The 27,434-nt window shown below is 45.4% G+C and overlaps 2 protein-coding genes across 2 annotated transcripts in view; both read left to right on the top strand.

The window, feature by feature from the left end:
* Window positions 1–821: 821 nt before the first annotated feature.
* Window positions 822–3,908, top strand: LOC111672155 (hepatocyte growth factor receptor-like). The gene is made up of 2 exons (XM_023429478.2): window positions 822–1,130; window positions 2,720–3,908. Exon 2 carries the CDS (start codon window positions 2,721–2,723, stop codon window positions 3,906–3,908), a length of 1,188 nt encoding a protein of 395 aa, XP_023285246.1. The 5' UTR covers window positions 822–1,130; window position 2,720.
* A 3,069-nt stretch (window positions 3,909–6,977) lies between these two features.
* Window positions 6,978–27,434, top strand: part of met (MET proto-oncogene, receptor tyrosine kinase) — a 60,251-nt gene continuing 39,794 nt past the window's right edge. The window contains exons 1-6 of the mRNA XM_023429497.2: window positions 6,978–7,154; window positions 21,125–21,265; window positions 21,758–21,845; window positions 24,638–24,738; window positions 25,068–25,259; window positions 25,683–25,886. Of these exons, the coding sequence (XP_023285265.2) occupies window positions 6,978–7,154; window positions 21,125–21,265; window positions 21,758–21,845; window positions 24,638–24,738; window positions 25,068–25,259; window positions 25,683–25,886 (903 nt within the window). The remainder of the gene's footprint in view (window positions 7,155–21,124; window positions 21,266–21,757; window positions 21,846–24,637; window positions 24,739–25,067; window positions 25,260–25,682; window positions 25,887–27,434) is intronic.

Below are 27,434 nucleotides of genomic sequence, written 5' to 3'. Positions count from 1 at the left end.
CAACACACTTGCCCCTTGTCTGTCTGTCTGTCTGTCTGTCTGGTTAAACCCTCACATGTCACTATGTGTGTGTGTGTGTGTGTGTGTGTCCTGTCAGAAAGTGAGTGCAAACAGCCGCTGTGCCTCTTCCTAACAGCTCTGCACCTATTAATTCTACATCCACACTCTGTTATCAGGGTTTCCAGTCTTCATTCCAACTGTACCTCCTTTTCAGGAAGTGGGACAAAGGAATTTTTTTCTTCTGCTGCCCGCTGTGATTCATGGCTGAGGCACACACACAGTTGGTTTAGCCTTTATAACGTAGATCATTATTTATGGCCGAGTGAGCCGTTTTAACATGACAACCAGTAGTCTGACTCACCGGTGGTGCTGGAGGAGAAGTCAGGTGGAAGCTGGAGAAGAAAGAACTTTCTTTCTACATGTGGCCTGTTTTACCCTCTTTCCCTCCAAACCAAGCCACCCCCCATTTAATTTAAACTTCCTTTAGTGCATGAGAGTAGATATCAAACTTTACAAGAGAGAATTTAAGTTGTGTGAGGCCGTAGCTCATGTGATAATGTATAAATACACATAAATAAATGCATGAAAGCGCGCAGCAGTTGTGTTTCTCTGATAATCAGTGATTTAGTTGTAATTGGTGGGTTTGTGCCGCATGATAATCACTAACTAACTTGTAATTTACTGTCAGCTTCAGTTTTTCCTGTCTGATCTGAACTCCACACACACGGAGGAGACCACTGAGCAGCGGCAGCACCTGGATACGTCACGTATAGTTTGGCGAGAAGGGGGCGGAGCTTCGCGCGCCACGAGAGGAGCCGTGAGATGCGAGATCCGCGGCGTGTTTGCGCTGAACGCGTCCGGCCAGTGAGTCAGTGAGTCGGGCAGAGAGGAGCCTCACAGGTTTCAGCCGGAGAGTTTCACTGAGTGGAAAACCGGCGAAGTCACATTAAGAAGAAACAATATCGGACTGAGTTTTTTCTTCTTTTTTTTTAATCTCCAGAATTAAGAAAAAAAGAAAAAAGATTAGTTCGGACTTGATGTGAAAGTCAAAAAAAAAGAAAAGTGCCGCTGCTGCAGAGACCAGTGGAATATGATTTGAACCAACACAAAACACTGTTGCTCGCTAACAGGTGAGTTTTTCTTTTTCTTTTTTTCTCAGTTTCTCGACATTTCTCTCTTTTCATTCAGCAGTTTAACTTCGATCTGTGACTTTCATGCGTAAAAACGCGGCGATGAGATGAGACTCTGAAAAACTCCTCACGCCTTTCTCCCTCCTCCTCCTCTTCTTCTTCTCCTGATTACAGTATCACAGCGCGTTTACTAATGTTTTTACTGGCTCCTAACACCTTTTCACCAACTTCCCATCTGTGTTTTCTGAGGCCGTGAGTCACTTTCCTCTCAAATTGAAAACATTTTCACCGTTTTCCACCGCCTTTTGTCCTTTGAAAGAAAAGAAAAAGGAAAAAAAAACAAACTGCAATGCTGTAAATGTAATGTGTTTGGTGCAGGTGCGCAGTAATGTGCCTCCTATTTCTTATCATTTTAGACCAAAACTAGTCGACACTCATCTCACCATCCTCCATAATGAAGGAAAACTGACTCTAATATTGAGAAACTACCAAAGATCCTTAAAGAGTGTTTTTGGTTTGGGTTTTATTGTCTCCTACATCACTTTAATCCTCAAACCCTCATGTCTTTGCCGCTTATTAGTGAAACTTTACCTACAAGCACCTGTTAGTTTAAATCTTCCTAAAACACTGTGGCTGGATGACAGACTGAGCTCTCTCCCTCAGATTTATGCCAAAAAAAACAAGGAGACTTCAGTTATAAATCAGTCAAAATATGCACCAGGGGAATCAGAGTGAGTTCATGCATCACCGCAGGCATGAATATAAAGACTGAGCCCAGTGTGCTGGATGTTTTTGCCTTGTTTTGGTTTATGTTTTATATGTTGGGTTTGTGTGGAAACCGCATCCAAATTGGAGGAATGCAAATACGCATTTTGCAAATGCTTTGGTGTTGCTCTTCTCTCCCCCCTCCCCTTTTTCCCTCTCCCTCCCTCCACTAAAAGCATCTCCCAGTGGATTACCATTTAGTCGCTGGGGTTATTTATCATTTCGCAGGACGGTCCCCCCCCCACCTCCCTCCCTCTTGCCTTCTCCCTCCCACCTCTTTTGTTTTAATCGAGTTTATCTCTTCTCCCTTGGGCTTTTGCTGTCTAAACTTAGGCCCGTGGTTGCGTCTCCCTGCGCAGTGGGCTCCTCTCTGGGTGATTCACTGCTTTGCCCTGCGCTGTGGTCACTGGGGAACGGGAGCTGGAGCGCCACAGAAGTGCTCAGCCGAGTCTCGCCGCTGGTTGTTCTAGGGTCAGTGGATTCAGGGTTAGAGGCGCTGATGATTAGGAGGCTGATATTAAAGCTCTGTGTCACCATAAAGCCTGCAGTCACTTCAGTATGACTGGTTTCACTGCTTGTGGTGAAGTGAGTAAACCCTGGTTTCACACCCCGACACAGTCCTGTTGATGAGTCTGAAAAGGGATTTCGATGCCCCTCTTGTTTCTTGTCAGAAGTCCCTATTCAGCACAGATTGCGCCTTTTTTCCACTCCAGACAATTAAGGCCACCTACTCAGAGGTATCTGTGATGAATGTTTTGAGGTCTGTGTGTTCCTGCTGGGATGTTTCACCAACTCATTTCTCATGTCTCTTGTTTCTGGAACAGGATGAATCCGGGTTGGCTTCATGCAGTCACGCTGCTGTGGGCCCTGTGCCCCAGTACGCGAGGTCAGTGTGATAAATCATCAGAGACCAGCAAACTCAACCTTTCGGTGACTTACGAGCTCCCGACGTTCACCGCAGACTTCCCCATCGAGAACATGGTGACGCTGGAAGGGATCATCTATGTCGGGACTGTGAATCGAATCTTCGCTTTGGCCCCGAACCTCACGAAGCTCTCAGAGTACCACACGGGGCCACTGCTCGCCAACGAGACGTGCGGCCGGACACCGACCGGCACGGGGGGCGGCAGCAGGGTGGACAACCACAACATCGCCTTGGTGGTGGAGAACATTTACGACAAAGGGTTGTACAGCTGCGGCTCGGCAGACAACGGCGTTTGCCGCCGTCACGTCCTGGATGATGAAGACATGAGCCCGAAAACTGTGGACGAACAGGTGTACTGCTTCGCTGACAAGGTGAGGCAAGGCAGGGGTCAACCCAGCGACTCGGATGTTGTGGTCAGCCCTTCAGGCTCTCAGGTGCTCAATGTGGAGAGCAACGTCATCAAGTTTTTTGTTGGGAACTCCGAGATCCCCGGTTTAGAAAAGGTATCGGAGAACGCAACGCATCCCCACACACTTTCTCTGCGGAAGATGAAGACGAGCCAAAATGGCTTCACGTTCTTCTCCAACCACTCGTACATGGACCTGATTCCGCCTCTCCGCGGAAAGTACTACTTGCGCTACGTCTACTCCTTCCACAGCGGACCCTTCACCTACTTCCTCACCGTGCAGCGGGTGAGCAGGAACTCTCGGGCCTACCACACCCGCATCGTTCGCATGTGCTCCTCAGACCTGGTGATCCGCCGCTACGTGGAGATGCCCCTCGAATGCATCAGCACCGACAAGAGGCGGCGACGCTCCACAGAAGACGTGAAAGTGTTCAACATCCTGCAGGCGGCCCACGTCGCCAAGGTGGGCAGCGATGTCGAGCTACAGAAGCAGCTGAAGGTGGAGGAGGACGACGACGTGCTGTTCGCCGCCTTCGCCAGAGGAAAACCCAACTCTCCGGAGCCGACTCCGAACTCGGCCGTCTGCATCATGTCGCTGAAACACATCAACAACATGTTCAAGATGTACATGCAGAGGTGCAACACGGTGGAAGATGTGTATAAGAGACAGATTATATATTGAGTGGATGCGCACGCAGGCGCACGCACACTTGTTCAACTGTCAAAACTGAAGGAAAGAAGACATAAATCTTGCACTTCTCTTCTTTTCTGCTCAAATTTTTACCTTTTCTTTTAACAAAAATGACCAAATTCTTTCTAAGAAAGTGACAACATTGGTTTAAACTGTCTTGTTGCATCTGTTCCTAGAGTCCTCTTTTAATTAAAACTGAATTAATGAGCCCAAATCACATTGATTCAGTTTTAATTTTTGTTATTTTTGTTACATTTAAGACTGAATAAACCAGTTTAAGTGGCTGCAGTTATGTTTAATAGCAACTTCTACTATGGCTCCTGCTAATTAACACATTTATGGCTCCTCAAAGGTTCGTTATAATCTTCAGTAAACTTGAAAGATGCAAAAAAATGTACTTGCTGACGGTACATTTCACATGATCTGAATTGGAGTCAAGACAACGTTACAATCTGCAGATCAGGAAACGAGTTTGAGCGTCATCATGATGCAGTTTTCTAACGTCTTTTAGTCCCGTGAAAAAGGCCTCTATCTGTCATCTGTTGCACTGTGTGCACGGCTGGCTTTTTATCCTCGAGAGCTGCAGGGCCGCGGCTGTTTTATCTGCTGCGGGCAGGTTGGTTTGTTGGCCAGAGACACTCAGTCTCAGTAACTGGGTGGTCTCAGTTCAGCCACTCAGTGTGTCGACTGTGTCCTTGTTTAAGCGTCCTTGAGCAGGACACTGAAGCATGACCTGCTCTTAACTTAGTCCCCCTGACCTCTGACCCCCTCTAGTTAGGAATACACTAACACCTGCCTCTCAGCAACATGTGAGTTTACTCTGATGATCCTAAATGTCTGTTTTATATTCCCTTCTAATGCTCATGGATTAATGTCTGGCTTCATACAGTGCAGTGTTAGTAGATACATTTTTCCAACCAGGAAGATAAACAGCTGAATGTTCTTCATTAGCCAACTCAGTTACCTGAGCTCGGTCCAGATCATGTGTTTCACTTGCTGAAAAAGAAGACATGATGCCAAAAGTGCAGCTGGATGTAGTGTAGACCTGGCAGAACATCACAGGGGGACGAGATCTGTGTTTGAGACCTCACTTTTGACACCAAAGATTAAATCATCTGATCTGAATGTAAATGTTAAAGTCGCCACTTTAACCTCGTAGCGATTCCTCCAATTCCTATGCAATGCACTGAAGTAGCCACCCCCACCCCACCCCACCCCCCAAGCTGCTGTGAGCCAGTTGTTACCTTCCCCAGCGCTCGCTTCCCCTCCAATCCATCAACATCGACCCCGATCAATCCGCCGAATCACCTGATCAATAGTGACATGAAGTTAACTGCCGACCGCCCTGTCAATATGTGTTCCAGTGCTTCCCTCCCTGTGACTTCATCTTTACTTAACCGCAGCATCAGTCACCACTGTATATCACCAGGCAGGCGGCGGATTACTCCTGGATATATTTACTATGCGCCGAGCGGCTGGAACATACAGGAGTAATGCAAACACCCAGTACACTCCTGAGGAAGACTTCTGTCTGTGTGTGTGTGTGTGTCTGTGTGTGTGTGTGTGCGTGTGTGTGTGTGTGTGCGCGTGTGCGTACTATAAACATCACTCTGTGTGCCTCCACAGTAGGAGCATTTATTGCTGTGATTAGCGCGGCTGCAAACCACAATCATGCACCATAACACTGTGCGGTAGTGAAGCATCTCGGCGTGGTTGTACCAGTGGTTCTGCATGTTTTATATTATTGATTACAAATCATACACACGTTGCATCGCAGCTGTCACAGACCAGGCATTCAGTTTTGTACAGTATGAAAATAATCAGTTTTCTTGTAAACTAAAACAGCCACTTTTAAACTGAGTTTCTGTTTCTGTTGTGTGCATAACAAACACACTGACCTTCACGTAAAACATTTGTGAAGCCAAGTCTTTGAATATTTAGAAAGTTATATTGTGTCTGTCCATGTTCATATGGACTAGTTGTCTTCTTCTTCCCTTCCCTTCATTTCCTGGTGAACAACCTGCACTAAGTGGAATTGCATCACTCCTTTGCACTTGTGCATCTTTGGGTACGTAACACCAGAGATAAAATAAACAGGGATCTGCCACAACAACACTACCAGTCAAAAACTGCCTTTAACTATCAGTTACTGGAGAGTCAAAGACGTAACTCCTTAAATAAAACTGCACTTAAGCTGCATTAATGTACCCTTAACAACACGGCTGATGTTCACTATGATGGACTGTACAACAAGTGTTTACTAATTGATTTTCATATTCCACAGAAACGTATAGAAACCAGGGTCAGGTGCACAAAACACCTTAGGTTAACATTTCCCTAAAATAATGACAGATGGACAAACACCCTTAAGGTTTCCTTAAAATGTTCACTTAAGTATTTAAAGTTTTGTCCTTGTCTTAGTCATATACTTAAGGAATCACTTAAAGTCAGGTAAACCGTTGCACAAAAGACATTAGAGACCAAAGTAAGGAAAAAAACAACTAAAGGATTTTACTGCTGTAAAACCTCTTTCACTGCTGCAAAACTTTTTCAGAGATTCTTTGCAACACCCTCAGCTAAGGAGAAAATAAACCTTAAGCAACCGGCCCCTGTGGCCATGCAAAGAGTATAAAAATCAAAAACCGTGTGGCGTGCATTGCAGATTGTTTTGGCAAAAGCGTGCAGTCGACATGTTTTATAGATACGGAGCTGTAACTTGCAAACACGCTGTCTGGTCCTTTAAGTTCAGGCTGTAGTGATTTTAAAGGCGCAGTGCTGCAGAGGAGAGATCACACACACAGACATGAAGAGTGACATGTGGTTAAGCTGTTAAAACAGATTCAAACCAGCTTTCTAAATGCATGGTGGGTGGGTGGATGGGTGGGTTAGGTGTTTGGGCACATCGGCGCGGCCCTGACAGCTATCAGCAGTGGAGATCCACAGGGGGAAGTGAGGAATGCTGGGAGCTTGGGGGGGGTTTGGGGGGCAGTGAATATCTGACTCTCAGCGAGCCGTGATGAATGGCTCGGGGATAACAGGGCATCAGCAGCTGGGCGGAAGATGATCCCTCCCCGGGCCGCTGTGGCAGCCGGCCACGCTGGCGAGGCCTCCTCCTCCTCCTCCTCCTCCGCAACCTCCCCCTCGACCCCCCCACCTGTTACCAGCACCTGTGGGAAAGTGGATGTCGCATCAGTGGCACCGAAGAGCCTTTTTTTCGATGGGTTGACGTCGGGCTCGGTGATAATTTGGTGATTGTTTGTCAGATCTTGATTTGATCATATCACAGAACTGTGGTCTGTGTGGCTGTTCGCACATTCCTGCATCACTTCTGAGATACCTCTCCCCTCCACACATTTCAATGCAAAAAAAAAAAAAGAAAGATGGAAGGTAGCTCGCCGTTCGAATACCGCCGAACAAATCGCAGACCGTCTGTCCTTCTGGCGTCTTTGATGAACAGCTGTGGAACGTTTTCCCTGCTATAACGCTTAACAGTGAACAAATTTTGTGGTTGTTTTTTGGAATGTGCAGAAGTGGAAGATGCATTCCTCTCCTGTAAACTGATAACTCACAGAGCCTGTTGTGCACAGGACCAGAGCAAGAAAAAAATCATCCTGCTGCAAATCAAACAACTTTAACGCGTCACGCTTCTCCAGTTCCAAACAGTTTTAACAAGAGCTGTATTGTACAACAGGCCGATGAGCGCCGGGCAGAGCTCTTCTCCTCACTTGCATCTCTTTGACAGCGCCGGTATGAAAGCTGTTGTTTTGATCGCCCTGAGTGAGAGCGTCCTGTTCCGTTATTAGACAGATTCCTTCCTGTTGACTCACTTGATTACTGGGTCGGTGTGAAGGATGACGTCACTCTAGCTGGAGGTGCAGGAGCATCTCTGAGCTGTATAATTATCACCGGGGTCTTTGTTTCTAACTTCCAGCGTAGCCCTTTTGATTTATCTACAACCGACATGATCTAAACATGATTGACTGACTTCATTCTGTAGCAGCTGCATGACTATCTAGACTCAGAGATCCCTCTTTTTGTACCCCCCAAACTCAAACTCATATCCACTCAGAACCAGAGCGTTGACTTATTTTCTTTCTCTGCAGGAGTCATCGGAGACAAATGGCACAAAAATCTGCAGTTTCAAAATATTTCCGTCTCCAAACACGCAGACGCAGCAGGTCAAGTGCTGAGTCGCTGCAGCCAAAAGAGCTTTTATCTCAGTGCAAAGCGAGAAGCCGTTTTCCAGTTTTTTTTTATTGCTGACAGTCTTACTTGTATCCTCTTGTCCTCAGCTGCCAGGTCTAAAAAAAAAAAAACTATCCCAACAACACACCGTCAAACAATTGCCCACCTGAAAGAGAGTTGAACCAGCTAATCATAGTACCGCTTAATAGATTTATGACCTGTATTCAGTGGCATATAGCAGGTAGACTCTCTGTTAGCATGAGGTTTGGGAGAGATAAGCACGGCCATAAATTCATAAACGTTGTAAATGTTCAGAGGAGGCATACTTGAGCAGGCAGGAGGTTATTTTTGTCGTCTGCTTCACCAAACCGCGTATTTCTGGTGGAAAACTGCCAGTGTGGATCTGGATGAGGTTGAGAAGCTGAGTGTAAGAGTATGTTTGAAGTTTTTAAGAGGCGGTTGTCAGCGCAGACGTGCCTCTTAACTCCAGTTTAAGCAGCAAGATATGATAAATGTTGTAATGATGAGTGCCTCTCTGTTCGGGCGCTGTCTACGTGATGGTGCAGATCTGTTGCTCTGTCTTCAGGCTGCACCTCAGTTACACCAGGAGCAGGAAATTAAAGAAATAATTACCATTCCTCATGATGAGACGTTGAGCATAACTACTGCTTGCTGTGGTTTAGTAGATTTCTTTAATTACGCTTTTGTTCAGGTCGCAGTTTAAAACATATTTTTCTAATAATTTCAGCTTTATATGAATCAGTATTTAGAGAACCAGAGGCATTTTAAATACAATAGCGGTGCCTCTCATAAAGTCTTCAGTTGACTGAGTTGTTGATTTGAGCAAATATCAAACAGCCAATCTGAGTTTCACTTCATATCAGTCCATTAATTTATCTGGGTGCACGCATTAGATACAGCTAAAATTTTTGATTACTTACGGAGCCAGTCTCATTCTTTTACTACACTTCTGATTTCCATAAGAAGATATATTTGTGGTTTTAAAGCTCCCATTCAGTCTAAAGGTCTGTGTCCATGTGTAGTGTGATTATAGATCAGGTCTAGCTTCTATATTAATACTGTGAAAGTATCAAAGCCTCAGTCCACAGAGAAATGCACACAGTCTGTATTCAGAAACTGAGCCTTAAAACCAGCCGTCAGGACTTCTGGAACTTTGTGATGTCACGACAAAGCAGTCACCAAGCCCCGCCCACCTGGACCCACCATCCAAACCTTGCAGGATTTGGTTTCTCTCAGTGTTTTCCTGAAATGTGCTATATTTTCATTATAATCCTGCAAGGTTTGGATGGTGGGTCCAGGTGGGCGGGGCTTGGTGACTGCTTTGTCGTGACATCACAAAGTTACAGAAGTCCTGACGGCTGGTTTTAAGGCTCAGTTTCTGAATACAGGCTGTGTGCATTTCTCTGTGGACTGACGCTTTGATACTTTCACAGTATTAATACAGAACCTAGACCTGATCTATAATCAAAAGAGAAATCTCACTTTATACAGTATTGGACCTTTAAGCATGTATGCCAAAATGTGAACTGAATAGAGAAAAGATTTAATGTGATTTAACGTGATGTTTTTTTTCTTCTGATTTCATTAGCTGAAAAACAGAGTTAGAAATACACAGTTATCAAAAACACTCTGTAAACTATTGATCCGACCCTCTGAATGCCGTCCGTAGCTTGATGGCTTTAACAAAAACATGTCAGACCATTTTCCTGGGTAATGTAGTGTGCAAAGGCTTGGCAGGGATTTGGCGCATCCCCAGCACGCCTGGCATCCATTCCCATAAGTCTATAGAGGGAGCAGGAACATTTGAGACTAAAAATAAAGAACGGCCACATTCGAGGTCAAAATTATCATCGGATTACCATTGATTCGAGAAAACCCACCAAATGCTGATTGCTTTTAAATTGAATCTTCGGCCTGATTGATTATAGTGTGTCGTAATATAATTCCAGCTGGGGAGACGCTTTTGACCGACAGTCATTTTAATTAGCCCGCCTGTTTTAATGAACACGCCTTAAACGGTTGCTTGAAGAAATGCCAAACAAGCAGCCACAGAGGCCCATTGATTTGATGTTACTCTGTTAAGGAATTTCTGATTATGAAATACGATAGATCCTGTTATGTGACTTCCAAGTTCCTGTCCATCAGCTGTGTGGTAACTGGGGAAAGATCGGGTTACATTTTATTTGCAGAAATTTGCATACTGCAGCACCGAGTGGAAGAACGCAGAGACGGCAAATGCAGCACATGTTTTGTTTATTATAGGTCTGTACCAGGGCAATCAATTCTTCATACAGCTTTAATGACATGATGTACAGCTTGTATATGCAGCTCTTTAACAACACGTCTGTGGTTGTTTGTAAGAGCCGCAGCTGGTAAAGAATTAATCGTGTGCAAATGCTGGAAATCTGTCCATCCTTATTGTTCTTGCTGAGTTTTATTTTTTCCAGTTAAAAGGATTTTTGGAGTTTTTCCGGATTCAAGCAGAGACTCCACGGACAGAGAGAGTGATGCTTGTACATAAAATAGTTTTGAAAAGTCAAAAAGAGCCAAAGACAAAGTGCCAGGTTGTTGGCTGAAGATTTGATACTTGATTCCTGCCAGAGTTCTGTCACAAAGGCAGTGATTGATCGAAGACGTGAATGCAGTGAGACTCACTTTTGTTGAAGCTCCATATTTTACGCTTTTCCATTGTTTTATTTGAAGTGTTGATCCATAAGAAGATATGTTTGTGGTTTTAAGAACATCTCGTCTTTTCGGGCGTCTCTCTGGAGATCTAGTAACAACAGGTCAGTGAGCCAATCAGAAGAGAGGAGGCTCTGAGCCTCGTTTTAAGGCTCAGTTTCTGAATACAGGCCGTGTGCATTTCTGAGCGCTTGGATACTTTCACAGTATTGATATAGAACTTAAACCTGATTTATAATCACAGGACACATGGGAATCTGACTTTATACAGAATGGGACCTTTAAAGGAAACACTGTTAACAGCTTCGCCCTTTTAACGGTCGGCAGTCAGGTGCCTGCACGACCTGCATCTTGACATGTCGTTACAATGCGACTTTACTTTCCTGAAAACAACTTGAATCTAAACTTGGACTTTCCCCTAAAAGCCGCAAAAGAAGCAGCAACTTTCAAAAGAGTTTTAAAGAAGGGGAGAAAAAAGAAAGATAGAAAAGAAGAAGAGATGGTCAGTGTCATAAACACACAAAACTAAGTTATCAAATCAAGAGAATACTTGTTGCCATCTTCTTCTAATCTGTATTTCACTGTGAGGTGTAGCATGAAACTGTCATATGAAATGTATGAATGAGCGTGACGATGTAAAAAGCTTTAAAACCTGCATCTCCTCCTGCGATAGCAGACGCCCTGTAATAACCGCGATTACTCATCATCAGCTCAAGTGCTCTTGTTATTCGGTGCGTTTGCTGTAGTTTTCCACACAGTGAGAGTTTCAGTGCGATTCGACCCGCAGCAGTCTGACAATAGATGGACTTAATACTCTCAGTCTCTTAGTAGCGCTGCTGATTCAGTGGGTTCTGCTGTGGATGCCACGGTTTTTGAGCCCCGCATGCCCGAGCCTGCTCATGCCATCACTTAGCTGGTATTTGTTTCGCTTGTACTCTCCCCTCTGCACGAAGCAGATGCACCGAGGGCTCGGCTTTACTGGGGCTAACTTCATTACCAGCAGATAGAAGTCGTTCTCTACAGTTATTTCTTTTTTGAAGAAGCTGTAAACACCCAGAGAAGAAGATGAATAAAGAGATGTCTTTTTTTTTTATGTTGCCGCTTTGCAGCTTTTTGCATAATGTTTTAGGTCCTGCAACCTTTTTTTATCTCGTTCTGGAAATCTGAACCAGGCGAGACAGTTGGAACTTGCATGATGAAACACAGTATATAAACATTTGCTGCTATTGGCGGCCAGAAAATGCATCAACCATTCAGTGGAAAATTTAGCTCTCAAAGTATTTTCCACTTCACTCCCAGGACAGACAGGCAGGCAGTAGCTGCCACATTTACTGAGGAGGGAGAAGCAGTAATAGTAGGATTAGAATGGAGAAAAATAATTATAATTTCAAGTAATTAAGTGGCTAAAACAACAAAATGTAAGAGTACTTGGAGTAAAGAAAAGAAAAGAAAGAGCTGTTCCCTGATTTTACATGTTGTTGTTGAATGCATTTTTTTTTTTGTTTGATCACATGTGATAAGAGGAAATGATCTGTCAGATTTTACGTCTGTGTCACGCCACACAAGAAGCTAATCTCTCCCAAAGCAGGATGAAAAAAGGCATGTAAACTATGAAGAATAGCACAGTGGCACCGCTGCCCTTTGCAGGGTGTTTTTTTTTTTTTTTTAACCATAGATGTCACAGATTGTGTCACACATGCCCGAGCCTGCCCATGCCCTCACTAAGCCGGGTGCAGAACCCAGCGCTGCTCTCAGCGGGCGGGCGGGTCCTTCAGCAGCGTAGTACGGGAATAAACAAAAGAATGAAAATACTACGTTCTTGTCCCGTCCTGTCCCCGTCCTTTTACTCTCAGTAACCCTCTTTGATGAAGAAGACTGTGTGTGAGTGTGTGGGATTACATCTGCTGCATCTGTCTCACACACTCACACACACACACACACACACACAGTTAGCAAAGATCTTCCCACGTGCACATTCACACACGGGGAAAAAACACCAGAGCTGATGAACCGTTTTGGGCATTTTTCTGACAGCGGATCAGTTTGAAGATGAAGAGCTGCAGGCGACAGGCTGCACACCTCCGTCTCCTCAGCGAGCTAACCAAACTCCTCTCGCTGTTTCCTGCCGCTATGTCTCAGTGTAATTTGCTTGTTTTCTTGTAACTGTTGCCTCTTAATGCTCAGAAAGAAAAGTAAGTTTCTAATAGGCTAGTACAGGTTCCCTACACGTCTGTGCATGCATATGATAATGAGTGCAATATCCTAACTGATCTCAGAACAGTGGAAGCACACTCTTCTGTAGCTAGCTATAGCCCAGCCATGTGTCGTGTGATTATAGATCAGCTCTAGCTTCTATATTAATACTGTGAAAGTATCAAAGCCTCAGTCCACAGAGAAATGCACACAGCCTGTATTCAGAAACTGAGCCTTAAAACCAGCCGTCAGGACTTCTGCAACTTTGTGATGTCACAACAAAGCAGTCACCAAGCCCCGCCCACCTGGACCCACCAATACAAACCTTGCAGGATTTGAATTCTCTGAGTGTTTTTACCTGAAATCTGCTCTATTTCTATTTGCTCACTCAGAAAACAGCCAGCCAATCAGAAAGGAGACTCACGATGAGAAATTGCGATCTGTCCATTTATGGGTGAACAGATGTGCATGTGAACGAATGTTCATCTCTGCGTTAAGATTTACCTGGAGAGATTAAACTGATCCCTTCATTGCAGCGTTCAGGCTGATGGAAGCTACTCTTCACCTGTTCTAACATCATGGAAACCCGACTTCGTGCCCTGACCCTGCGCGCTCTCGCTGCCCCATAGGGCCATGGGTTGTTTTTTTCGGTGAGAGCTGGCAGCTGTGTGCCCTCCGCCCCTCCACCCTCAGGTGGGCCGTTGCGTCACCTGGCAGCCGTGTCCAGGCAGGTCCCTCTGCTGCGGGAGGGGAGGGTTGGTCAGCACCCACATCCAGCTGCGGGGGATATCAAGGAAAAAAAAACAAAAAAACACAAAGACTTGGACTGTCTCATGTCATTGTATCATAAAGACTTTTAACAACCTGACGGTGAAGTCATGCCAAACATGTAACCACAGATTGATCTGTGCTACTTTGGGCCATTAGGATCACGTCACAGATTTCAGATTTCATAAGTCTTTGAAAGCAGAAGATAAAACTGACAAAGATTGCAGCAACATTATTTCAACATCAGCAGTTCACCTCGGTAATATCAGGTCAACATGAGTCTGTTCATGTCTGCAGGCATTTCTGCATTATTTTACATTCACTCAGTGTAGGTGTTTAGCTTTGAATCTGCAGAGTTAATCATTAACCCGGGGCTCTGCTTTTCTTGCTTTGCTGGAAAGATGGAAGTGTGTGCAAATCTTTTTGCATGCGGGCTTTTGTGTGCACATCTTATCTTTGTTCCCTAGATAAGGAGTAGAGTAGTAAATGTGCAAACCGTCCGTGCCTGCAAGCTGTCGTCCAGGGTGGGAAATTACCAACAGCCAACATCAGCCAAATACTGTTAAATTTAGGCCACGGCTGATAAGGTTTTTTAGTGCTAACCACCACTTTGTCAGACACACAACCATCGTTTGTTGTTTTTCCTCCTCTCTTCCTTTCTCGTTTGTCATTTGTTCAGCATCAAATCATGAATCATGCATCAAAACAAACCATCAGTGTCGCCTCTGCTGAAAACTTTAATTTTGAAGTTGTTGCCTGATGTGTAAAATACGTTGTTTCCAGCCAAGTGCCTTTGTGATCGCTGTGGCCAAGTCGTGTCAACTTTCTGTTTTGACACTGTCTTGCAAATTAGATACTTTCCTTAAACACCATCCCGCTGACAGACTCATCTCTGATTGGATTTCTTTAAATGTTTTCCTCACCAGCACGGAGGCGTTTGCCAGCAGCGCCAGAAGCCGAGCATGATAGACTTGTTTAGTGTCAAATATGGAGGAGCTTTGCTCCGCCGAGCTTATGAGTCAAGACCCCCGAGCTGTTTCCTAATCAGCGGCGTGCCTCCTACTCTTCTATTTCACCACATGGTGATATCCTGCTCTCTCCTGAAATGAGGCGTGCGGATGCTTATCTGTCAGCCCCCGCGCTCTAAATGAAGGACCAAAAGCAATCTCCTTTTTTTTTTTTTTCTCCTGCTGTCCGGAGCAGCGGCCTTACCTCGACCCCGGATCGCTCTCATTTCCTTGGCTCTGGATCCTTCGAGCTTCGTCATACTTCTCTGAGTCCGGCCCTTTGAAACGCTCATAATCACAAAGTTCACTAGAGCAGCAAATGATCCCAGCAGGCCTGTGGCCACAGACTGGAGGAAGACAAATGAAAGCTTACCTCAGCTTCGTCTTGCTCAAGCTTTAGGAATTATAGTTGTGAGTACAGTTTTTAAAAAAGACAAAAGGCAATATGTGGATTGTTTATTTACGTGATCTAGTTGAGGACCTGGTCGGTCGAGGAGACACGGACAGAAACATCTGGTCAGTCCATCCTGCAGATGTTGTAATCAACAGTTGTGTTTTAAGAAGAAGGACAGGAGAAATGTTGCAGTGTCCTGATCATGAGGAGGAGTCTTTTATTTTACGCAACGACACTTTGACACGTGGACGGGACGAGCAGTGGAACCGAACCACCGGCCCCCGGCGCTTCATGCGTCGACGACGTCTCCTCCATCGACGGCCACGTGTGCAGTTCGGAGATCCGCCCTGCAACCTCAAAGTTTCAGTTCACACAAACGACAAAACATATTTTCATCATCCAGCTTGAGCGGTCTCCAGCTGTGCAGATGGTTCAGGTTCTTGTCCGTCTCAAAGGTTTCTGCCTCCACGCCAGCAGAACACATTTAAATAATCAGGAGCACGTCCTTCCAGAAACGGTGTTCTTGTTATTCTCCGTACACTGATTCAATTTGAGATTTCATACACAACATTGTGTCAGTAAATAGTGCACATAGTTACACGTTGCTGTTGAACTTTGCACAATAAAAAGCTATTTTTCAAAGCAGCAAACATCACGGATTCTTTCTGAACGATATGCCAAACAAAATCTTAGTGCGATTACTTGCTGGCAGATGAGTCGCAAATTCAGTCTGAGAGATCATTTTTCGTTTCATTTTACATCTGGAGAATATGATTTGTCAGCAGCACCACAATGCTTCATTTAACGTCTGTTATCAAAAATAACATTTCGATTCATTGTCCAGCCCGAGTTTGAAAGCAGATATCTGAAAGCCCGGACACATAAAACCAAAACTATAAGAAAAAACATCTTAGCCAACGTTTTTTATTTTTTTGGTCAAATTGAGGCTTTTAGTCTCTTTTGATTCAGACAATCTGCTCAGTTTCCTTTGTGTCGTAGACTTCTATCCACTATTACTGCAGGTAACCGGTGAAGTATCCTGCATTTTCTAACCCTAATGGAAGTGGACACCGTGTCATTCCAGTGGAAGGTCTCAAGGTCTCCCCCATCTCCCCCATTCAAACCTGTAATCCCCACACAATGCAAGCAAGGGATTGTGCCTGACTGTGTGCTCAGGTAATTGAGGGGGAACACAGAAGAAACCCTCCTCCTCATCCTCTCTGTCCGCACACTTGTTTGGCTTTTATCACCCCCTTCCACCCCCCACCCTCCCTGACCGCTCTCCCAAACAATGCACCGCAAACAGAGAAGGTATCTAGTCACCGCAAACATTGTCTGCAGGCTTTGATCTTAACTCTCCTCATCAGTGATCAGCGCTTGAATCACACGGCGCAGGAGGAAGGCGAGCTCACACCTGAGGAGCTTCTGAGGAGCCGTTTCTTGGAAGCCAACGCCGTGTTTTACGGTTAAAGGCCTGATTTTTTGTGTCAGCAGCTGGCTGACTCTTCTGGTTTTAAGAAGTGAGAGGAAAACTAAAAGGTGATTTGCCAAAAAGCAGCTATTGGCTGTTTTTTGCTCTTATAAAAATGCAGAACTTGTTTTTGCAAATGTGACTAAATTGCTGTTTGTGTTGTTTCTGACCTGTTTACTTTCAACTCACGAAACCAGTGTTATTGAGTCACACACCTTCCAGGCAGCACTTTTCTTCTTCCTTTTTTTTCTTTAAAGTAAAACATGGAACCGAGCCGTCGACATTAAGTCAGCATATTCAGATCATCCAGTCCTGAGCATTAGAAATTCTGGCTCTGGGCCTGGTGGCTCAGTAAAGTGAACGCAAGCAGATGCAGCAAAATTATTCAGGGCTCGCTCCCTGAAGATCTTTTGATGTGTGTGTGTGTGTGAGAGACAGAGAGAGAGAGACAGAGGTTGAGCAACACTGCGAAGCCAGATGCCAACTTCCAGGAGTTTTACAAGTGTGAAAAACCAGCACAATGATTGCATTGTTGCACTCATAATCAGTTCTCTGAGGACCGAGGCGATGCTGATTTGTTTGTTAGTTTGCGTCTTCGGTGCAGAGCCACCTGCAAGCTGTCACAACATGCAGTGACATATTTTGTGGTGTCTTCATAAAGATCCTCTCCTATTAAAAACATCTCAGTCTTTCTCTGCGGTTTTTCTGATGCTGTTTTGGCTGTTTGTGTTTTCTGTGGGATTTCGAGGGACTATTTTCGGCGTCAATGAAAAGCTGCTGGAACATTACATTTGCTTTTCTGTGTCACTTGCTGAGAAGGGACGCGTATGAAAGGATGTGCAGCTGAGCAATAAAAAAAAAAAAAAAAAAATAGTACATGCCCCTGTGAAGAACATTTTCTTCCAGGCCGCCACATTTCAGATTCCTCCTGCGCTGTCGCCGGCTCTCTGCTCTCGTATTTGTGTGGTTTTCCTTCATCTGGCTCTGATCTGAGCCCCCCCCCCCTCCTGTGAGCATGAGCAGCGTCTCTGCCAGCACGACGCCTGCCAAAGCGAACTCATCTCGTCCTGGACGGAGCTGAGACGAGGAGAGGCCCGCGTTGTTTCGAGACCTCACGTTGACCCTCGGTTGATACGCTGCCTCGCCGCAGAAGCGCGGGCCAGTTCGCTTTACAACCGGAGGTTATCTGGCTGCTCTCTGACGGCGGCGGCGGCTGCTGCTGCTGCTGGGCCGCAGCCCTCCAGCTGCTCCACTTTCTCCTGTGTTACCTCATGTATGAGCAGCATGCCCCCCCATCACTTCAGTCCGTCTCCAAGATAGAAAATGACCTCTCAGGTCCTGAAGGAAAGAAAAAAGAAAGAAGGAGAAGCGGAAGGAGCCACTAACAGTCATGAATGTTCTGAGCTTTAAATGGTAGCGAGAAGGTTTTTGGCAGGTTCGCCTCACAGTGAAATCTTCACCGGAGATTCTGCCAAGCGTCTGCACCGGTGGATGGATTTGATTATTCCAGACTGCTAGGAAGCAGGAATTCTGGAGAGGGGAAAAAAAGAAAAAAAGAGAGATTTGGCTGAATAACTTAAAAAAATGTCAGGTTATATCTTTTTAAAACTTGTGTGCACATCCCGGCTTCCTCCTCCCTCTCTGTGCAAAGGTCCAGTTATTTTTGACACAGTCAGTGAAGCTGTTCGGGGCCGTGCGTGGCTGGACTCTTAAAGCCCCTCTGGCTGTAGCAATCAACGGGAGAAGCTAACGCTAACGCTAATACAATCATTCCAGTAGATGATTGGTGCTAACTCTCCGAAGCAGCCTCAACACTAAATCACACACACACACACACACCCCCCCCATCCTTTACATTCATGTGTTTCTGTAATTAAGAGCACATGTAGGACTGGCAGCTGCTTTAGTAACGCGGCCGCTCGGCTGTCAGTTTGTGGTGATTGATCAGACCTCAGAAAGACATTAATGCTGTAAAATATTGTCCTGAGTGAGTAATATCCAGGCTGAAGGAGCAAAGCATGATGTGGCGCTCATTTGCACCCTGAAAATTACCCCGTGTCATTACTCATTTTGCTGCACTGCAGTCAGAAAGTATAAGGACAGGGTGTTTGGGGTTGTTCACATCCATATTCATCCTTATTATACTTGTAGCCCCCTTTTTTTACCCTTGGGTGCAATATATATATATATTTTTTTTTTTTTAAAAACAATGCAGTGCCTGAGCCATTCATCTGCTGTGAATGTAAACACCCTGAAATTAAAGGTTGGGAGTCACTCAGATAACCAGAAACATGTTTCCTCACGTACCTACGGTGATTTCTGCTTCCAGAAGTGAGTGGAGTTTGTGTCCGTGGTTCTCACACTGTTGAGAAATGTCCTTGGAGCGACGTTCTTCCAGAAACTATTCCTTACGAAATCGCCTCACAGCGAGGACGCTGATTAATCGAGAGTCGAGAAAGGACGGGGTTCGGCTTTCAAAAGCTGCGAGCGTCACCAACGAAACTGCGCAATCTCTTACACACAGAGATCTCCCAGATAAACTAGATACCACCATCACAAGAGAGTATCATCATCTTTTCTGGGTGTGCTGACCCCTTAGAGCCTGATGCCAAATACTTAAGGTGATAGGTTCGGGTTATTTGACATGGGGTTGTGTGAGGTGCCAGTGTATCGCCGAGAGCGCCGCAAAATCGCGTTTTAGCCTCTTAAAAACACGTCCACAGACAAAAATAAAAAAAAGCTAATACCATTTTCACCGCTTTATCTGCCATCAAACAGCCCTTTCCTTTGGAACTACATTTTTTCAACCACGGAACTACCGTATTCCTACGCACAAGTGCACCCACACTGTTGGACTCAAACAGCTGTGGCACTTACATCCCAAGCACCTACCTTGACAGCAGCGTCGTCGCAGCAGATGTCACAGATACCGTCAGTGACCTCGGTGTTTAAACAAATAAAAAAATAAAGACGGAGGGGAAAAGTACGAGTCCAGCAGGAGTTATTTTACTGAACGTTTCATACCCAAGGAGCGAGCCGAGCGTGACGAGGCCGGCTTTATATGGTGTAATGTGTCTCATGTGTCTGGAGCTTTTTATGAAACACCTAGTGTAAAGAGTTGCACGGATTTGTAACCTCGTATCTCGCTCATCAAAAGGAAAAATGATGCGTCTGTTACACAAATACCACAGAAACCGGCCTTAGTGAATAATTTTATAAACTCTTCTCTCGGTCTATTTGGGAGTCAACCTCTTTAATTGCCTTTGATCTCCGGACTGTAACTCCAGCTACTGTGTCAGTCTGACCGAGATGTGGATTTTTTTTTTCGGGGGCGACTCTGGAAAGCTCGTCTGAAAGAATGTGTTACTGTCGAGGAGAAGCAGAAGGAATCAAAGAGTTTTCTCAGACAGCGGCAGGAATAGTGTCTTTTGGCCCCTGATCGCCAAACTCAGCGGTCCATCATCTTCCCTCCCCTTGTTTTTGAATCTCATAAATCCCCCGATCTCTTAGAAGAAGAAGAGGGAAAATATGTTGATACATGCATGAAAAAAAAGAAAAGTTCCGGTGTCAAGCAGTGATGAAAAATCATCCCTAGCTGCGTTCTCAGAGTCAGAGATGATATTTTAGTTTCTCGTTGGAGGCGGAGGATGCAGGATCATCACTCACCCAACCAGGCTTCATACAGTTAAGGTGATTTAGAGGCTGGAAGCTGTATTGTTCCTTTGTGGGAGAAGCTGAGAAGAACACACACACACACACGCACACACACACACACACACACACACACATTAACAGATTATTTAGCAGTTAGAATGGACTGTGTGTGTGTGTGTTTGTGTTTGTAAGGAAATAGAAATAAAAGAGAGGAAGGTGGTTTGTCAGGAGAAGAATTGGAGGGGATGAGGAGAATAGGTGGGCAAAAGGGCAAAACTGAAGTCGTGACTGGTCGGAGGAAAGACTTAAAGATTCTCTGTTTAACATTTTCATGAAACAATAAGCTTTTTTTTTCCTCAGTATCTGGACTGAACAAGAGAATATCCTCCTAGCAGCGCCGCTTGAGAGGATGTGATGCGTTTAATGTATTAAAATAAAGCAAGGAAAAGAAGCGAGACAATGACCTGTGAACTGCCTCGGGCGCTCGAGGATTTTGGTCAGTGTCGTTGTTCTTCTGGGAAAGACTGGCTCCAACACTGGCTCTAAAACTTTTCATGAAGTAAGTTTAAAATGCAAATTACATGTTTGTGAGTATATGAATAATGTAAAGACCGCATTCCTGCAGTATCTCATTACGGACACCATCATTTTCAAACGGATGGTCGAGGATTGGCAGCTTGAATATCTTTGGTTAAGAGAGAACTCCAGCGATTTAAAGATGAACGTAGCGGAGGGTGCACAGGAAAGTATGAGAGGAAACAACAACGTTGCATAAAGTTACAGGCAGCTTTCTAAACCCAGTGTGCAGCTGCTGTTCGTGTGTTTATCTCAGCGAGTAAACGACCTGTCGGCCGTTGCCACTCGCAGCCTCGGACGCTGGCAGATGACAGTTGTGGAATTTGATGATGGACGCGAGGAGGGCGTCTTTTGGAAACCAGTGATTTTAGAAAACCTCCAGACACAGCCACAGAGAGTGACACCAGGATGACTGTCAATTCTATTTTGGAAGAACTTTGTATACACGTGGATGAATTCAACGCCCCCACTTTTTTTTCCACCACACACAGTGTCCTTTATTTTGTGGATGCAATAATCTGTTTGCTGCAAACCATGAAAGGAAACGGGGAGTTGATCATTCTGTGAATTTATCCCAATTTCTGAATCTGGAAAAACAGGTTTTTGCTGTTTATTGTTTGTTTTGTTTGTTTATATCCAGTTTTGGAATCACGTGTCAGAGAGGTCTGAAATAATAAACCCAAGGGTCCAGTGGAAACTTTCCTCTGTGTCGTCTGCAAACTTCATCCATTAGAATAAAAACTGCACCTGAAAACATTGATTACAAAATGATATTTCAGTATTATCTTCTCTACATCACCACCACGTCCAGATTCTACGTAAAAACACAATCTCTAATTCTGTTGGACCTGTTTATGTGTGTTTATGCACGTGGTCGTGCCCACCTCAGGGCGCCATTATAAACAAAGTCGTAGCCCTGCCTGGCGTCTGGCGTCAGGCCACGCGAGGGCGAGGCCAGCTGCGCTGCGAGCGCCGGGGTCGGTCTTCTGTCGCCTTATTGTCAGCTTCTCTCACTCGTTAAACTGTCCCTCACACCCTGAGGGACACACACACACACACACACACATGTAAACACATATTAACACATGACTGCATGTGCTTGGTGCAAGCAGCCACCTGTGTACTTACACACACACACACACACACATCACGGTTATTACAGCCGCTGAGAGTCAGGTTGCAGGGTAACGTGCACCCTGAGCCCAGGTGGAGTACTGTAATGTGTGTTGTAACACTACTGCAACAATACCCCCCCACCACCCCCCCTAAACCCCCAGCAAATGCACAACACACAAGCGTATGTGCACTCCACATTCCTCCACATTTCACTTTCTCTAAAAGACGCATTTCCACACACCCCGACGACAGCCGAACCTCTCCAGCGTCTGGAGCTCACAATTGCACAAGTGATCCTTGGGTCAGAGGTCTGTTATTCCAGTGAGAGAGCCAGCTGAGCGGCCAGCAACAAGCCGGGCTCCACGGGGGGTTTGTGCACGTGTACGAGTCCGCTAACTCGGGCTAAGCCTCTGCGACACGATGTGTATTTTCGAACATTAGCAAGAGCGCCTTCGCTCTATTTTTGCATCGCAGCGACAGTGTTTGTATCCGAACCCTCCTCTGCCAGTAACCCGGCCCACGGTTTATAATTCAGGCATTAGCGTGTCTCTTCGCACAAGACCCAGGGGCCACAGTGAGAGTATGAAAACGACATTGAGCCACACAGATCACCTTTCACCCCCCCTACCCCGCCCCTCTCCTGACTCTCCTGAGCAGTGCTGCAGGGTCGGGGAGCTCCGCGACGCTGAAACCTTATCGCCACGTCGTTGTTTGGGGGGACAATGGCTGCTGGTTAAGTATGGGCCAAAAGGTGTACAGTATCTCAGCGGATCTGCCCCACGGTGCCTGTTCCACGTCCGAGAGACAACGTTCACAGAATGGCCTGAAATATGTCGAACATCGGGAGCACTTGCCAAAGCCATAAATCTTCCAAAAGATGAATGTGCGAGGAATGAGAAGAAAAATTTGGAAAGCAATTGGACTGCGTTTCATTTTAGGGTTCACAGGATTATAATTAGGTCTGAACAATTAATCAAATATATATCAAAATTACAGGAGCTGCAGTTCTTTACTAATAAAGGTGAAATGTGTCACAACAGGCCACAGATGAAGCAGATAAATCATCTTCTGCAGATGTAAAGGAACATGGTTGTTTGATATGAGCCGCGACAAAAATCACATCATTTTTATATTTTTATGAAATGAAATAAAAAAGTCTTTTCAACAGAAATCATGACTCGTATCACAGTATCTGCCAAAATAATCGCGATATGATCTCTGTCAGATTTTCGTTGTTTTGTTTGTGTTGTCCACTTAGCATGAAAGCTTATTGTGAAAGTTTGCCAAAAATAAGCTGTTGTGTCGCTCTGTGGTTGTCAGTAGAGGCTGGTATGATTTTTAAAAAGAAAATATGAATTAAAGGTCCGTCTTGAAGTTTAAGCGAGACTTAAACTTTCTTGAAGAACCTGTTTGCCTCCGTGACGGTGTCAGCGTGGCGTCCTCTAGTGCTCCCTCGTCTCCACGCCAAGAAACAGCCAAGGATAACAGCGCTTCAAACGAAGCTCGTCAAAACAGCCTTTCCGCTGTCCAATTTCATTGCCTTGATCCTCACGAAATACCTCAGCGGAGGGGCGGAGGGATTGCAAGACCTTTTCAGTTCAGTTCCCCTCCTGTCGTCCTGCTCCGCTTCAACAAACACCCCCAAAGTCCTGTTTGTTTGCTCTGAAAACAGTCGGCCTGGGGACTGTTTTTTGAGCTGCATGGCAGAATCTCCGCGGTGATGATGTCTCTATCTGCCCCGGTTTTGAGAAGTTCTTCGTATGTGCTCCCGTCCTGTTCCGAAAGCGCAGACAGAGGGTTATTATGGGTCATATTTCAACCTGAATTTCGTGGGTAGAGGTTTGTAACGCACACGTGGACGTCCACATCAGAGACTCATCAATCATGTCTGAAGAGGAGATGTTTTCTTCCGCCTCGGCTCTCCGGCTTTTCTTCCGACGTGTCCTTTTCTTTATCCAATTTCCCGAATCAACTTCAGTCCCGAGCTATCGTTCCTCATCCGGTTTTGAACTATTAACAGAGTAATTCAGTGCAGATCAGCTGGCTGCACCATCTTTTTATGTGTTTGGCATGAAAAAACATCCAACCTTTCTGCCAGGTTTCAATTTCCTCCACATTTTCCCTGCATTCGACTTAACCATTGTCTCTCTCGCTGCAGCCACCGGCCTTGAGGACATTTAATTTAACCAAGGTTTGTCGCTGCATGCCTGTCAGTCCGCCAGGTTTCTCTTTTGCCTTTCCTCTTCTGCGTGCAGGCCTCTTGTTGGTCTCAGCTACGTGACGTCACCGAGAAAGAAATTTTTTCCGATTTATGACTCCACCATTGTTCTCTTCATCTTCAAAGCTCGCACTTAACAAATGATGCAGCATGTTTCATGCAAACCACAAATAATGGCCTCGTGAACCAGGGAGTCCTTTAGGTAGAGGCAGAGGGAGATCATGAGTCTGCAAGTGATTAAAACCAACTTTGATGCAGTAACATCACTTTTTTTTTTTACCCTCTAAGTCACAAACAAAAGGCTATAACCGAGGTCACGAACATGTCTGCGTCAATTCAGGTGTTTCCTGCTAAAAACTGTATCCACTAATGGCACAGCGAGTCGTCATAACCATTGTACCTGTAATCACCCCACTCCTTGTGACTCCCACTCAGGAGGTCATCATCCACTGAAGCTGAGAAAACAACAGAGAGCTCAGGTCCGGTCAAGCGGCCGGGTCAAGGACCTTAAAGAGCCACAAGAGGCCCACCACCCTGTGGGTCATTAATAATTAATGAAACCTGAGGCTGGGACAGGAGGCCATGACTAAACACAAGAAAGAGCCAAAGTGGTGAGAGGGCAAGCCTGGGCAGTAAAGGGAGAGAGAGAGAGAGAGAGAGAGAGGCAGGAGGGGGGTGTGGGGGTATTGATAGAGAAAAGAGCGCTGAATCCAGCTCTGGCTACAGTCCGTGCTTTCACTGTATGCTCCAAAGGCTCCAGACACAACAGTCTGCACAACCCAGCGACGTTTGAAAAAACCAAAGAGCGGAGCTCGGAGTGACAGATTTTTCGTTTTTTAAAACTCAAGAGAGGAGATGGAGGTAGAGAAAGAGGAGGGTGGATAAAAGGAGCAACAACAAAAAAAAAAAAAAGAAAGTAAAAGAAAGTGGGGTTGCCCAGTTGGACAGAGAAAAAACGAGTTCATGGAATGAAAAACAGCATGAAAGTCTCCTCGCTGTTTCCCATGAAATCCTGCCATCCACTAACTTCTCAACAAAGCGTGCACTTGCCCTGGAGGTAATATCACGCCGAGACCTCCATTACGAGCGCTGCCTGATGAAAGAGGAGCTAAGGGGGGCTTAGGAGGCTTGGCTCTTAACCCTCCCCCATCGAGCCCGATATGAAAGAAGATAGTTCAACATGATATTATATAACAAGTGCTTTTTTTTTGGGGGGGGGGGATCTGTTTTGACAAAATGATCCAACCTTGCTGATGAGTCCCAGAAAGTACAGTATGTCCAGCACCTACAGTACCGACCTATTTCCGGCTTGCTGCAGATCGTTAGTTTGCTCATTTGAAGTGCACTTCTTCTATAGGACGTTTTTACAGATGTTGAACTGACATTGTTGAACTGCTGATGTTGTTCTTGTGTCATGTTAGTGTCGTGCCCGTGTCCAAAAACAAATAACAATCCCCCGATGCCTGTGGTTTCCTTTCAGAGCTCATCCGACGACTGCGACCCACACGAGGGGATCCACGAGGGGAAAGAGGGCAAGTACCGCCTGCAGGTGACCCAGTTCGTCCAGAGGTTGGAGTACTGGCACAAAGAGCTGACGAACACCTTGGTCACCTCTATCAACGTGGTTCCAGTCCATGGCCGAGCAGTGGCGTTCCTGGGCACCGCCGACGGACGCCACATACAGGTAAATCAGTCACCTGTCGTCATTTCTAAAAGTGAAGGAGCTTCATTTGCATGTAAAACACCAGCAGTTATAAGCACAAACACAGAGAGACCCTGAGGCCGCAGCGGCCGGCGCAGTTTTTCCCTCTGTCATTGTTCATGTAAATGTGGCAGGATGTTGGTACGTGAGGAGTGAAAGCGCATTGCTGGAGACACAACATAAAGTCCTCTGCAGGTGCCTTTGCTGGGAGCAAGTTGGGTGGGGTGGGGGGGTACTGTGACCTTTCTGTTTGCACAATTTGCTTTCCGTTTCCTTTGACCTGTGCTCAGCGGCCAAAAAAGCCCCCGTTCCAGTCTGCCATCTGAGCAAACACAGTCTATTTTGCCTATCAATGTACAAACCAACAGTGGATTCCACCAGAACTGACGGCTTTTTTAGCTGCTTTCAACGTCTCATACACGACCTGTCTCTGCCGCCTCTTCAGCTGTAGGGGGATTTGAGTTGTGGGATAACCTCGGATCAGTGTGGGACAGCGACTGGGTTATCTGGTTATCTGGGTTAAAAGGGCAGTCTGAGAGAAAACATGGCTGCTTGTGTGTCCTCAAGAATCAGACATGTAAGATTTTTTATTAGCACAGAAATCTCCTCAGGGGGCGTTGATTGAATGATCCACATACATACACAGTAAATTCACAAGAGGTTAAAGCACCTCAACTATATACACTGGTCCATTGGTTTGCACTGTTGCTTCATAGCCAGAAGGTCCTGGGTTTGAACCTGCCGGCCGGCCGGGGGCCTTTCTGTGAGGATGAGTGGTTAATGCTAACGAACGAATGAATGAATGAATCCAACAACGTGTGAACATCAAACACTAACTACAAAGATGGACTATCCTCAGATCATCTGCTCTCCTACATTTCGCTTCCTTCCTCTGAAAAAGGTTATGGGTTTTTCTTTTACATCATGATATGCATCCTTGAACACAGTCTTTTCTTTAATTGCACCTCTTACATAAATAACCACTGTCTGAAGCTTGTAATTTATAGTTTTTGCAAAGAGTCTATATAGTCTTGTCAGAGGCCAGTCTTCCCTCGGCTTCGAAATTAGGTCTGATTTTGTAATTTGCAGACGTTGAGGTTAGAATTAGGCTAAAAGGTCTTTCAAACATAGTCATTTTGAAAAAAATAAAAGCTTGTATGTAATTTAAAATCTAAAAAATAAAGTTCTCTTTTCAACCAAATTTAGCACCGTTTTATGTCTCGACACAAAAACCCCTCCGTCAGTGTGAAGGGGGAATGTTTTTCATCTGGCACATGAAATGATTTTGCAGCCTTTGGTGCCAGTGCACCTGCAGTTCAAATGAGCATTTGGCTTGTTGTAGGTCCATTAGTTGCATTATGTTGTTTTGAGGAGTCATCGGGGTGAAATATAGCATTTTGGCATTCATCTTAATTAACTCAGCATGACTAGCCAGTGTGGCTGCATCTCAGACTGTGACTCACCACAGTCACTTTCCCTCCCTTTTTCATGTGAGGTTTTGTCCATCCAGCTGCATGCAGTGGCTGCTGC

This window comes from Seriola lalandi, unplaced genomic scaffold (genome assembly GCF_002814215.2).
Source record: "Seriola lalandi dorsalis isolate HSWRI2012SDOR001 ecotype SW California unplaced genomic scaffold, Sedor1 jcf7180002054894, whole genome shotgun sequence".
NCBI classification, from domain to species: domain Eukaryota; kingdom Metazoa; phylum Chordata; class Actinopteri; order Carangiformes; family Carangidae; genus Seriola; species Seriola lalandi.
Note: the sequence above shows the minus strand (reverse complement) of the source record. Positions and strands in the feature narration are given on the sequence as shown.

Coding starts and splice junctions, on each gene's coding strand:
- LOC111672155 (XM_023429478.2), top strand. CDS start 2,721: ATGAATCCGGGTTGGCTTCATGCAGTCACGCTGCTGTGGGCCCTGTGC.